Here is a 12,860-nt window from a genome sequence, read left to right as displayed (position 1 = left end):
ATCGCCTTAACTTTGTTCGTTTTCTGTTTTATTTTGAAACAGGGTTTTGTTTCTCTAGCTTGAGGCTACCCTAGAGCACACTACGCAGCCCTGACAGGCTCTGAGCTCACTTTTTTCCTCCAGCACACACACCGTCATCTTCCTCATGGTTCAGCATGCATTTCGGTGGCATAAGCCTACTCACGGCACAGCAATCACTACTACCCAATTGCAGAACGTTTTCGTCTTGCCAAACTGACACTCTGTACCCAGTACCTGTCTAGACCTTACCCTCTCTAGATCCCAAGAGACTAGCCTTAGACGTCCTGCTATGTGAGCTTGAGGATTGGCGGTGCTTCATATAAGGAAAATTATATAGAATTTTCCTTTTTATCACCAGCTTGTTTTGCCTAGCATATTGTCTTCAAGATCTGGCCATATGTTAGCATTTCCTTCCTTTTTAAGGTTAAGTGTACTCCTGTGTGTGTTTTTCATATGCATATCTATACACAGTTTTACACACATACATTCTACTTAGCCACTCATGTACTGGAAGATGCCTGGGTCCTCTCTGCCTTTGGCTGTTATGAATCATGCTGCTTTAAAGGTGGCTGTACAAATATCAGTTTGAGTATCTGCTTTTAGTTCTTTTTAGTCTAACCCTGGATGTGGACTTGCTGGGCCATACAATAATACTTTGTTTGCATTTTGGACGGCCATTCCCCACCCTGTAACATCTCTTTTCTTGGATTTTTTTTCTGTCTCTGTGTGCTTTATCATATATCCCAACAGTTTTCCTTAACATTTCCTTTCCCCCTATGTTTGAGAAGCTGGCTTTTGATGATGAAATTAAGGGAACACCACAGCTCTTGAGATCCATTTCTATGTGAAGCAAGAATCTTCAGGTTCTAAAGGAAAATGTAGCAAAAGAATGATGAATCTCCTTGGGAACAAATTCCCTGACAGATACGCCAATTATACATCCATTCACAAAATATCAGAAAGTGTTTTTTATAGAATTTGCGGGTAAGCCTTATTTAAAACCTATAAAAAATGTTCATGTGTGTACATTCATATCAAATTATAGTAAATACACAGTTGCTCACAATCAAGTCTTACATTTTGTAGGCTTGTAACAAATAGCACCATCCTTAACAGACAGGCATTTTTCATGTTTCCAAATTCCTTTCGGATTTAGGATGAGACAGTTTCCAGGAGACCCTTGGGTTTTCCATGGGATGTAGTCAAAGGCACTGCCATCGGCCCATTCGAAGCTTGATTCGCTTCCCTGTTTAAGAACAGTATGGAGACCCTGAGCTCAGGTGTGTGACTTCAGAAAGAATATAAGAAGAATGCATGCATGGTAAGACACGAGTGATAATGATTTTCTTATATTATTATATTATATTATATTGTAAGTTTAGGCCTAGCTATAATGCCAGAGATTTGCTTTTGATCCAGTGATTTAGAGCATTTGCTCTGACAGAATGTAAGCAGCACTTTAAATTTAGAAACAGAGTCATTATATTCTGTCTCTGGATTTACTTACTTAAAGACTGGATTTAGGAAAACACATGCAAATGGCTTCCATTTACCTCTTTACCATAATTCAAGATTTAGACTCCAACCATCGTGTTGCTCTGAAATTTTTTTTTTTTTTTTTTGGTTTTTCGAGACAGGGTTTCTCTGTGGCTTTGGAGTCTATCCTGGAACTAGCTCTTGTAGACCAGGCTGGTCTTGAACTCACAGAGATCCGCCTGCCTCTGCCTCCCAAGTGCTGGGATTAAAGGCGTGCGCCACCATCGCCCGGCAAAAATGTGTAGCCCAGGCTGGCCTCGAACTCGCGATCCTCCTGCCTCTGCCTCCTTCAGCAAATCCTACCGGCGTGCGCCACCACAACCGGCCTGAAATTTTTTTCATGCTATTCTTTTCATTATTAGTGGTGCTGGGAAGTGAACCCAGAGAGCTCACACATGCTGGGCAAGTACTTCATCACTGAGCTGTATCCTGGTCTCCAAAGCCATTTTCTGAGCATCATAGCTTTGTGGTTTGTGTCTGGCAACATTGCAGAGGCCATCATACAGCAGAGGCTAGAAAAGGCAGCCTCTCCCCAAGGAACTAGACACGAGGAGACTATTTTCAGCTTTTGCTTGAATCCATATTTTTTTTTGAATCCATAATCTTATTGCACCTTTCCTCCCTTCTTCCTTTCTTTCATTTTTTCTCCATTCTTTTCAAAATATTATTTAATGAGGCCCACAACTCTCAATGGATGGCTATTTTTGTATGCCAGACATTATTAGAAGCACATGTAGAGATATAGGATTCAAATGATGGTACCAAAAATGTGATATCAATACACTAATCTTCTTTAGTTAATCTTTTTTTTTTGAGAATTTCACAATTAAGTGCTGTATTTACATTATTTCCACCCCTGCCCATCCTGTCTCCAATGTCTCTTGTGTCCTCCTTCTCAAACCCAAGAATTAATTATTCATTAATTGTTAAGAATTGTGGTTGCTGGCTATATATATTTTTGTGTTAAAATATGAAAGCAAATATTAGGTGATTTTACTGATGAGGAGATAGGATTGCAAATGGTAGATAATTCATTCACTACCGTGACAGATGTGCCATCAATACTGAAAGGTTTTTCTGATTCTATGTTATTTACTTCATGAGTTTTCCAACTGGTCCTTCCTAAACAAGCTCCAGGGACCAAGGATGGAGCTCAGACATGGAACACAGGGGCTTGATCACTACAGACACAACAGAAAGAACTCCAAACCAAAAGACTACAAGAATTTGTTGAGTTATTAACCCACAGAACCCTTGGGATGGCCTGGACTGTGGAGGCCCAAATATATGAGCCTATTTGCAAGTTGACTTGTCTCTAATTCCTTCAAGGTTATTGTGCTTCTATCTCAAACAAAGGTCTCACCTAGTCAGAGACCAGAGAGTTCTGCTCTCTCAAGGTTATTGTCAATAGGTGTGGCTAACAGCCAGACCTTGCATTCCAGGAATAGAGAAGGAGATGTGTTCCTATCTGAAACAAGAGTCTAAAGATCCATCTGAGGGTCCGGTTCCTTTAAGAAGATAACTTTGGTTTCTGTCCAGGGAGTGGTTTACCTACAGAATGTTTTGGTCTAGGGTGTGAGCATGAATTGTTCTAGCAACAGAACGTTTAACTATGGTTGTAGCCCATGACTTTCAATTGGTCTGTTTATTTCCTTGTATAATGTTAATGCAGTTTTTTGTCTTACTCCTACCTTTTGGGGTCAGGGCTATTTAAAGCAATTGAAAATTAAATGCAGGCAAATGTCAGTACTCTCTAGAATTCCCTCCTGATACTATCCTATATGTTTCTCCGTTTTATTATTTTCATTCACATCCTCATATTCTTTACTATAATTCAAAATCCCCATGCCTCTACCCTGGCAAGAGGTATTTTTGTCAAGGATCGTCCCTGACACTGGATATTATTTATTCCATGCTGTAAAAGGAATTAAACAAATATTATGAGTTAATGTCTTAAGTTAAAAATCTCAGATTTTCAAAAATTTTTAAAAATTTCTGGAAACGAAGTAAGACTTACATCATGACTCGAAAGCCCAACCCAGAGAGGGAATCCATCACGGTTCACAATGTCTTCCAGGAAGAGCTGCTCGTTCAGGTTGTGAACACTTGCTAAGTGCCCCCCACTTTGAGAGCACATGTTCAACGCTTGGTACCATGTCACCTTTTTCTGAATAACATTATAGATGCCATCCTCATACATAATGAACTCTGGCAGGGTACTATTGTGCTCTTGCTTGTAGTCGACTGTAACACCGAAAACAAAAGGGCCGCTAAGTTTAAATAGTTTCAAATGCATTACTTTGGACAAAGTAACTTAACAGGTCAAATATAAACTTTGTTTTTCCTATTTCCACAGCACATATAAGGCTCTTAAACACACACACACACACACACACACACACACACAAAAAAAAAAAAACAGCTGTTGTGACATGATGGCAAATGATTAACCAAGTGAGACTGATGACCGTAAGGGACTCGGGGAGTCCAAAAGATGCACAAAAATTCAGGTCTGCAGTGTAGGGGACATGGGGCCCCACATCTGGTAAGCACTCGGCTTACCAGAGCAGGCTGCTACTATTCAAGTCTTCAAGCTGATAATAATTTACACACAATTTACGTTTCAAAATAGGCTTATGTAAGGAATAGACAAGATTGAAAGACATGTGTTTTGCCTGGAATGTTAAATTCTATGCCAACATTCTTTTTTTATAAAAGTTCGATCCCTCTTTCAAGACTCAATCCACTGCCGCCTCCTAATTCTGGTCGAGCTTTCTGTTTACCAAATACTCTAAGACCTCCTGCAAGGATAAAACAGTTAATGCTGTCTCACCAGCAAGGGTTCCCTTCTGGAGGTGGCGACCAGGACTCCAAGGGCTTTGCTCTCTTCTGCCAGTTTCTGTGGTTCCACATATGGGCTAACCGTCATTGGAGCTAGCTCTCCAGACAGGTGCGAGTCCTGCTAGTGGAACTAAAGCCTTTACACCCTGTTTCCCCGGGCCGAGACAACACTTCTCTTGCTTACTGTTGTGGCTGGAAAATGAAATGTCCCCGGCTGATGACACTGAGGACATTGCGGAGCCTTCAGGAGGCAGAGCCTCTCTGGAAGAAGTGGTTCACTGGGGTGGGCCTTGAGACTTGACCGCCCTGCTTTACTTCCTGCATCCTTGAGGTATCACGAGTGTGTGGCAGTGGGACCAGCTGGCCTCCTGTTCCAGCCATTATGCCCTCCCTGCCTGCTGCCATGCCTTGCCCAGCACGACAGACCATATCCCCCCCCTGAGAACCACAAGCCCAAACAAACGCCTTCTCCCGGAAGTTGCCTTTGTCAGGCTGTTCTACCATTTGAAACAGAGAAGCAACTACGACTCTTACCCATTTCAATTTTACAAGCAAAAATACTGTGTTGGTAAAAACGAAGCGTTTCCTCGATAACATTGAAGGACTGAATATCCCAGAAGCCATCAGTACTCAGACCGGCCAAAAATTGGTGGTTTTTCACAGCTGGTCTTCCGGCTCTCCAGTGTGCATACGACAATGCGGTCTTATCAAACCACATCAAAGAGTTGTCTAGGAAAGAAACACATGTTTCTAGACTTAGAGTTAGATCAAGATTTCAGTTTCAATGATAGTATTTCAGACTACTGATTTATTTCCTCCGTTCCTTACCTTCTAAAAGACTGTCAGGTTAATGGTATCTTTTTAAAAAAATGTCTTCTAATTGTAACAGGAAATCATGCTTGGTTTTTAACTTGAAAATGTAAATTATAAATATGAAAAAAATTAACTGGAATGCCACTCCTTCTTTTTTTTTGGGGGGGGGAGTTCCAAGTTAAGGTTTCTTTGTGTGGCTCTGGCTGTCCTGAAATTTGCTCTGTAAACCAGGTTGGCCTCGAACTCACAGAGATCTGCCTGCCTCTGCCTCCTGAGTGCTGGGTTTAAAGGCGTGCACCATCACCACCCAGCTAGAATTCCACTCTTTAGTAGCATATTTGTCTCTTTTCATCAACTATCCATTCTCCTTTCAACTGCAACATAAACAATAATAACTATTTTATTTTTTAAAATTATTGATATCTTATAAAATTAGTGAAAGAAATTATTTTCTCTGGACACAACTGGGCATACTTGTGAGTGAAAGATTGTAACACACTTCATTTCAATGTGGAGATTAAGTTTCTCAACAAACTGTGCCAAATAGTTGGATACTAACACACAAAATTATGAATGTGAGCTCCTTGCTGTTACCGCAATAAAAAACTAACTCAGTCAGGTGGTAGTGGTGCACATCTTTAATCCCAGCACGGGGGAGGCACGGAGATCTCTGTGAGTTCGAGGCCAGCTTGATCTACAGAGTGAGCTCCAGGACAGCCAGTACACAGAGAAACCCTGCCTCAAAAAAACTAATTAAAATAAAAAAAAAAATTTCGTTGCTTTTGATAATGCTATGACAAAGTATGTAAGAGGGTATAACTTAATTTTACTAAATTTCTAGACAAAGGCAAAGGCTTCATTTTATGTCATCCTGATATATTCTGTCCCCCTGCCTCACTCTTGTCACTTTCCCTCCCCAGTCCCTTTCTGTTTTCACGTTCTATGCATTCCATTCCCAGGGGGTACAATTCAAATATGTACGTCTGTGTTTGGTGTCCTCCACACCGTACCACCATTTCCAGAGGAGCATGCACTGAGTGACCTGACCCTTTCCCTTAGAAAACTTTTCAATTTTAGGAGTACTTATACTTTTATACATATTCTCGTATCTTACATATTTACTTATACAGACTGAACTCTGGGTAAAATGGGCTTCTTGGAAAAGCACAGGCATTCCCTGGAAGCGTGCACTCGAGGGAAGCACAAGAGAGAACCTAACAAGGAGAGGAGAACACAGAGCGCATGGCCTGCTGGGATCAGGCCTGGAGCTGCTTTTTCTCACAGCTGTATTGCTTCCATGCTTGCTCTAATGCAACTCGATCACTGCGTCCAATCTGGATTCTTCTCTTTCCTCTTTCCGGAGCTCAAGAGCCATGACTACTGCTCGGGTAGAGACGAGAAGAAACGCCAGACTCCTCCATGACATGCCTATAGACGGATTTCCCTCCCTAACTGCAAGACCTCCGCGAACTTCAGGATACCTCTGATTTTCCTTCTAAATTGGTCTATTTACTATGAGACACACGTTTTAGGGTTTGTTTGTATCAGTGGTATTTTGGAGACATGGTATTTAATCCAAATTTCAAATATCCTTCCCCACTCTTAGACTAAGACTCTTATCCTTCTGTTGCTTACTATATCCAAGATAATGCTATACACCCAAAGGAGCAGCATCATTAGAAAAGTACCTTGTGTTTGTTTTTTCCACATAGTTATAATGGGAATGCAAACTGGGGATATATATGGAAGTGTGGTCATTTTTAATCAGTCTTGAGTTGCCAGAAGGAAGGGTGGAGATGGGAAATTATTCTCTACCATTTAAATCTAAGTGGGGCAGAGCAGAGACACAAAAACCTTCATGGTATTATTACACGCCATGTTAAATACATAACACATGCTGGTGATTGCATTTTGAGTTGGATGATGGTGGCGCACACCTTTAGTTCTAGCACTTGGGAGGCAGAGGCAGGTGGAGCTCTATGAGTTCAAGGCCCAGCTTAGTCTACAGAGTTCTAGGACAGCTAGGGCTGTTTGCTAACAGAGAAAGCCGCAGTCCCTGCTTACTTTCATAGGTTATCCCTAGCATGACCCAGGAAGCCATATAATTGAAGTACAGAAGCTGCTCAACCACAAAGTCGTTCTCCTCTTCATTCCGAATACTCAGAATCTGGGCTTTCGAATCTGTCAAAACAAAAAAGGCCAATTTTAGCAATTACTTTGTACAGAATACTTTGCCTTCCCTGAGAGAGTCAGGAAGTCCTACTTCCCAGACGCAGCTACTCTGAACCAACCATCAGCTAGCTAAGGTGGCAGGCTGTGCAGTGTTCACACATTCTGATGTCCATCTGGCCCCCACAAGACACAGGGATCTGGTAGCGGAGCTGAGAACATAAGATGCCCACTTCTCTTTCCCTTCATTTAACGGTCACTTTCCAAAGGCACAAATCCACACAATATTAATGGGATACTGTTAATGACTACCCTGTAATAATGCTTCTTTAGTACAGTTTTAATTATTGAAAATAGATTAATTTTTTTCTTCATACAATATATTCCAATTGTGGTGCCCCTCCCTCTACTCCTCCAGTTCCTCATCACCACCCCTCCCACCTGGATTCACCACACTTTCTGTCTCTCATTAGAAAACAAACAGGCATCTAGGGGATAAGAATAAAATAAGCTATAATAAGATGTAAACAAACAGAAAGGAAGAACCCAGGAAAAGGCACAAGAAGCAGACATAGATGCAGAGGGCCGTTCATGTTCGTGTTCAGGAATGCCAGAGAAAACACAGGACCAGAGATCATAATGTATATGCAAGAGACCTGTAGGGCCAAAATAACAATAAGAAATAAAAAGATAAAATAAGCATTAACTAAAAAAGAATAAAGAGAAAAAGCCCTGCCATGACATTTTAAGACAAGAAGCCTCCAAAGACTCTGGAGGGACACCAGCCCACACAAGCAGGTGGCTCTGGCAGGCCTTGCCCCTCACCTCTATTCCCTCTGCCTTGCTAAAATCCATTAGATTATATTCCTAAAACTGGTCATTTATTTGGCCACTTCCTCCTCCTGAGGCTGACTACCAAGGTCTACCTATCAAAGTATTGGAATCCAGCAATCGGAAGCCCCCTTTAACTCACCTAATTAACATGACCAATTAAAATTAAACACCTCATCCTCACATGGGGTTTTCCATTTTACCTTTATAAACCTCCGTTTGCCTAGGTGCCACGTCTGTCTCCTCTCTATCCAGAGACAGTCCTTTGTCCCCCAGGACAAATGCTCCTGCCCTCTTTCTCTTGTCCCTTTTCCCTTCTCTTATGTCCCATGTCCTCTACCACCACATCTTAGCCCATTCTAATTCAGACCTCTCCTTTTTCTCCTCTTAAAAATTACACCTGCAAGGTCATTTGCTGCTAATTGGTGCCTGAGTCAGAGAGCAGCCACTTTAACCTGTCTTCCCCACTTAGTAAAGGATCTCTCTGGGGAAACGTGTTTGGGTGTGGTTTGCGCCTCACCCAGGGTCCAAGAGGGAGCTCCTGCTGTGCAGGGGACTGGGGTGGGGTTCAGACTCCTTTGAAGAAAACTAAAGCTTCATTTGCAAGTAGTTATCCATTGGACATAGCTTTACATTCGCTTTGCCTTTCAGCTCTAGGACCCCATAGGGCTCTATGCACGCTGCCTCAGTCTCTGTGAGTTCATGTGCTAGGCCAGTATTTCTTAAAGTATATCTTGATGTACTCTGACACAGAGGGTATACAATCTAGTGTTTCTCCACCCTTATTCTTTCTTTTATTTTTTAAAATTTTTTGTAGAACTTCTCTTAAAACATGTGCTGTTAAGACTCAGCACACTTTGAAGTATAATGACTTGATACTTTTCATAGAAACTCTGCACAAAGTGCATAGTTCCTTTCTTTCCATAATTCAGACGTTACAGACCCTCAGGACTTAGCTGGGAATAGCTCCAGGTCTGGTGGTATACGGTCAGGGTCGGTGGCCTTTACCTTGGTTCTGATGAGTGGTGTAACTGGGCTTCATGCCACACAGGGTCACCTAGTTCAGGTCAGTCAGTCTAGGTGCTCCACAACCAGTTCTCTGCCCTCTCGTGTGAAAATCAGGAGAGCCAGTCACCAGAGCTACTCAGGAATCTTTATAACGGGTGACATGCAAAGCGAGCATATCCCAGTACTGGAGGGCAGTAGAAGATGCTTACGCAGTGTCTGGCAGACGGCGTGTACCTCCTTCGGCGTGATTGTCTTATGTCTATTCTTCGTGATCATGAAGTTGTAACAGGAGTTCTGGAACGGCACCCATGGCGTGCTCTGCACAGGAGACGGACACTTAACGTTGCTGAACGGTTTGACCTCCTTTTCCGTCTCATCTAGGAAGAAGGGTTAGCGGTGAGAAATCTAATTTCGGACGTGAATGTTAGATCCTGTTCACAGTCATTAGATTTGATTTGTGGGAAACATGCAGGAAGCGAGGAAGTAGCAGCCTGGCGAGGCTGGCTCTGTTTACACTCGAATATAGCATAAAGAATGCTGGCTTTCTGCGGGGAGGAAATTATTTGACATAATTTTCTTACCCCTGCTGTGGAGTGCAGGAATGTTAAAAATGAGGTGTTTTTAGGTTCCATGAGTTTCTTTCTTCCTGCATTATTAAATGTCAAGTGCCAGGATCCTCCCAGGGGAGCTCTATAAACATATTAATTAACAATAGGCATCTAACTTTAATGGTGAGATTCACTCTCATGGTTCTTTTTACTGATATCTCTAATTTTAATGAGATAACTTAATGAAATAGTTATTCCCTTAGCAAAATTAGAGATATCATTTAAAACATGGCCTTTAGAATATTTAATCTTTTTCATTTTATGAAAAAGTCATATAGTCTAGAAGATCCAAATATAGTAATGTAGAACTCAAAATAACTCAGAAAGATTTACTATGTCATAGTGACTATTGGGCATTTTTTTCTTCCATTTTGTGACCAATCCCTTTGTCTCAAAGAATAATGTGTACTTTCTACCACAAACACACAAATGTGGGCCCCTGACTGGGCTGGAGATTTCATAGCCAGCTCAGGCTGAGCCTGTTCGGTCTTGCGAGTTGGAAACGTGGGATTCAGAAATCATTAACTCACCTTTGGTCACAGGCAGAAGTGAAAGCAGCAGAGCAGCTCTGTTCCTCCGCGTGCAGAGAGAACAGAAACTTCACAAGGGCAGAGTGAAAAAACGGAGAAACAGGACAGGCATGTGGCACGTTCTGGTTTTATGTTTTCTTGTTGGTGTCGGGATTTTTTTTCTTTGTTTCACTTTTGCTTTTTGAGACAGGATCTTACCTGTCACTTTGGATGGCCCATGGACCATGAGTTTGCTATGTAGACCAGGCTGGCCTCAAACTCACAGAGAGCTAGCTGCCTGCTTCAGGTTCCCGAGTGCCGGGATTCCGAGGCTCCTTCTCCAGATGGCTGACCTACGCTTGTTTGTAGGGTGGTGGTCAGAATGCCCTTGTGACTAAAGCTCCCTCGCCTGTGTTGCTGCTTCTTACAATCAGCTGAGTCTTTGTTTTTGAGACAGGGGTTTGCCTGTAGCGCAGGCTTGGCTAGGCTTTGCCCATCTTCTGCTTTACGCCTGAATGTTGGGATTAAAAGTGTGTGCCACCACGCCTGGGAGCTTTAACCGTGGTTTAAGATGCTAGTTGTCAACGTTAAGAATGAATTAAAAAAGCGTTTCCATGAGTTAGTTTTGTAAATATATTTGAATAAAAACAGACGTAAGAGGAGGCTGAGTGACAATGGGACTCCATATGTCAGTCAGCATTGTCAGCTGATATAAGAAAGACAAAATCCAAAATAAAACTAATTACAAAACAATTTATAATCAATAATTCTTGAGTACAAATGTTTGCGCCAAGTTTTGTTGGGGAAAAAAATTAACATGATGGAGCGGGAGATGGCTCAAGGGTTAAGAGATGTCTGTTCCCCCAGAGGAGCTAGTTCAGATTCCCAACATCTACCCGGCAGCTTAGAACACCTGTAACTCCAGTTCTGGAATGTGGCTTCCATTGACATTAGACACGCACAAGGGGCACAGGCACACATACTGCCAAAACACCCATACACACAATAAAGCAGTGAAAATAAATTTTAAAAAAGGATGCGATTTCCTTATAATCCCCAAATAAGATTTTGCAAAACCAAATGCCCAGAACTCTAGTGCATTTGAGATCTACATACTTCCTGGGTAGTAGCAAATGGCGCCGGGTTGGTTAGCATCACAGTCAGCTGTCTTCCAGAACCCATCCGAGTCTAAGATCACACAGTCATCAAGCTTCTCATTGTTGACAGCCCAGTTACTAAAATGAAGATGTTTCCCATCTGACCAGCCAAAGTTGAGCTCATCCTAGTAGGGGCAGAAAGCCATTTCAAAGAGACAATATTCACATCATCCCTTCCATATTATTTTAACCCATAAGGTCCGATAATTATCAGTTGTATTTTATATTGTGTTAAGCACTATTTTAAAAGCTTGATAAATATTGGCTTGCTGAATCCATGGAACGGGCGTCTGAGAGGGTCCCTTTTGTCTCCTTTTAACAAATCAGGGAACTGAGGGTGAGTGCAGAGCTAGAACCCCGCTTCAGGCTCTTAGATCCTAGACTTTGGGGTCCTAACCATCATGTTCTGCTACCCACAGATCATCAGAACTGTTAGTTGGAGACCAGAAAGCTAACGTGGAGTGCGGAGTACATGCATGGGGTACAATGGTGGCGACATGGCATACTGGAAAGACAGAAAGCTGGCTGTGCGCAGCGGCGCAATCACATACGAGCTTCTGATGTGTGAGCCCGACTCTCCCAATTTCCAGCCCCCCCCCCGATCTGTGAGATGGCTGTGACCCAAGACTAGCCAAGTGTAAAATGTTCATTTCCTCAGTCTCAACTCAGGCCAGTGTAGCTCACTCTGCTGCTTTCGCATTGGTCTCTGGGGCAAAGCAGCTTCCTTTACAGTACTTATGTCATTCTGGAAGCCTCTAAACACTTGTCTTAGAGCTTGACAGGGCCTGACCACCCGTCTTGACAACGGCTTTATGTTGTTGACACTGGGATTTGCGAGTTTGAGGGATAGATATGACACTTCCCATTTGTGTAATAATAATAATAATAATAATAATAATAATGATGCACTAGGCCTTAATAGCCAATGCTGCCCCAACTGCACGACAGGGCTAAGCATTTCTGAGGCCTGAGGGAAAGTCACACATAGGATCCTTATTTCAAAACCAGGAAATAGCCAAACCTAGTGCTACTAAATGCCTCATTATTTTGGTAGTGCTAGGGGTTGAATCCAGGGCCTCCTGGTTGCTAGCAAATGCTCCATCAGTTAATCAGGAAAGCCATGTGGGCATGATTTTACCTACACTCTGGCCTACACTGTCCCAGTCTTCCTCTGTGCCACCAGCCCCGGCCAATGGCCTTTGGAGCTTCCTTCCCCCACAGATAAATCCTCTTGTGTTCCCTGTCCGTAATGAATATGAAACTTCCTGATCAAGACGATATGCCTAAACTTTCTAACATTTAATCTTTCAGTAATCTTAATGTGAACTTGGCTTTTCTAAGCTAACAATCTGTTTTAGCTACACACA

General features: G+C 42.3%; 1 protein-coding gene across 3 annotated transcripts in view; it reads right to left on the bottom strand.

The window, feature by feature from the left end:
- Nucleotides 1-12,860, bottom strand: part of LOC130864755 (lymphocyte antigen 75) — a 117,523-nt gene that overhangs the window by 45,187 nt on the left and 59,476 nt on the right. For all 3 annotated transcript variants that reach the window (XM_057755509.1, XM_057755510.1, XM_057755511.1), the window contains exons 26-31: nucleotides 11,453-11,618; nucleotides 9,429-9,596; nucleotides 7,276-7,392; nucleotides 4,933-5,127; nucleotides 3,575-3,801; nucleotides 1,099-1,267 (exon numbers count right to left, since the gene is read on the bottom strand). In XM_057755509.1, coding sequence (XP_057611492.1) covers nucleotides 1,099-1,267; nucleotides 3,575-3,801; nucleotides 4,933-5,127; nucleotides 7,276-7,392; nucleotides 9,429-9,596; nucleotides 11,453-11,618 — 1,042 coding nt within the window. The remainder of the gene's footprint in view (nucleotides 1-1,098; nucleotides 1,268-3,574; nucleotides 3,802-4,932; nucleotides 5,128-7,275; nucleotides 7,393-9,428; nucleotides 9,597-11,452; nucleotides 11,619-12,860) is intronic.

The sequence above is a fragment of the Chionomys nivalis genome, chromosome 22, assembly GCF_950005125.1.
Source record: "Chionomys nivalis chromosome 22, mChiNiv1.1, whole genome shotgun sequence".
Lineage (NCBI taxonomy): Eukaryota > Metazoa > Chordata > Mammalia > Rodentia > Cricetidae > Chionomys > Chionomys nivalis.
This window is presented reverse-complemented; position numbering and strand designations above follow the sequence as displayed.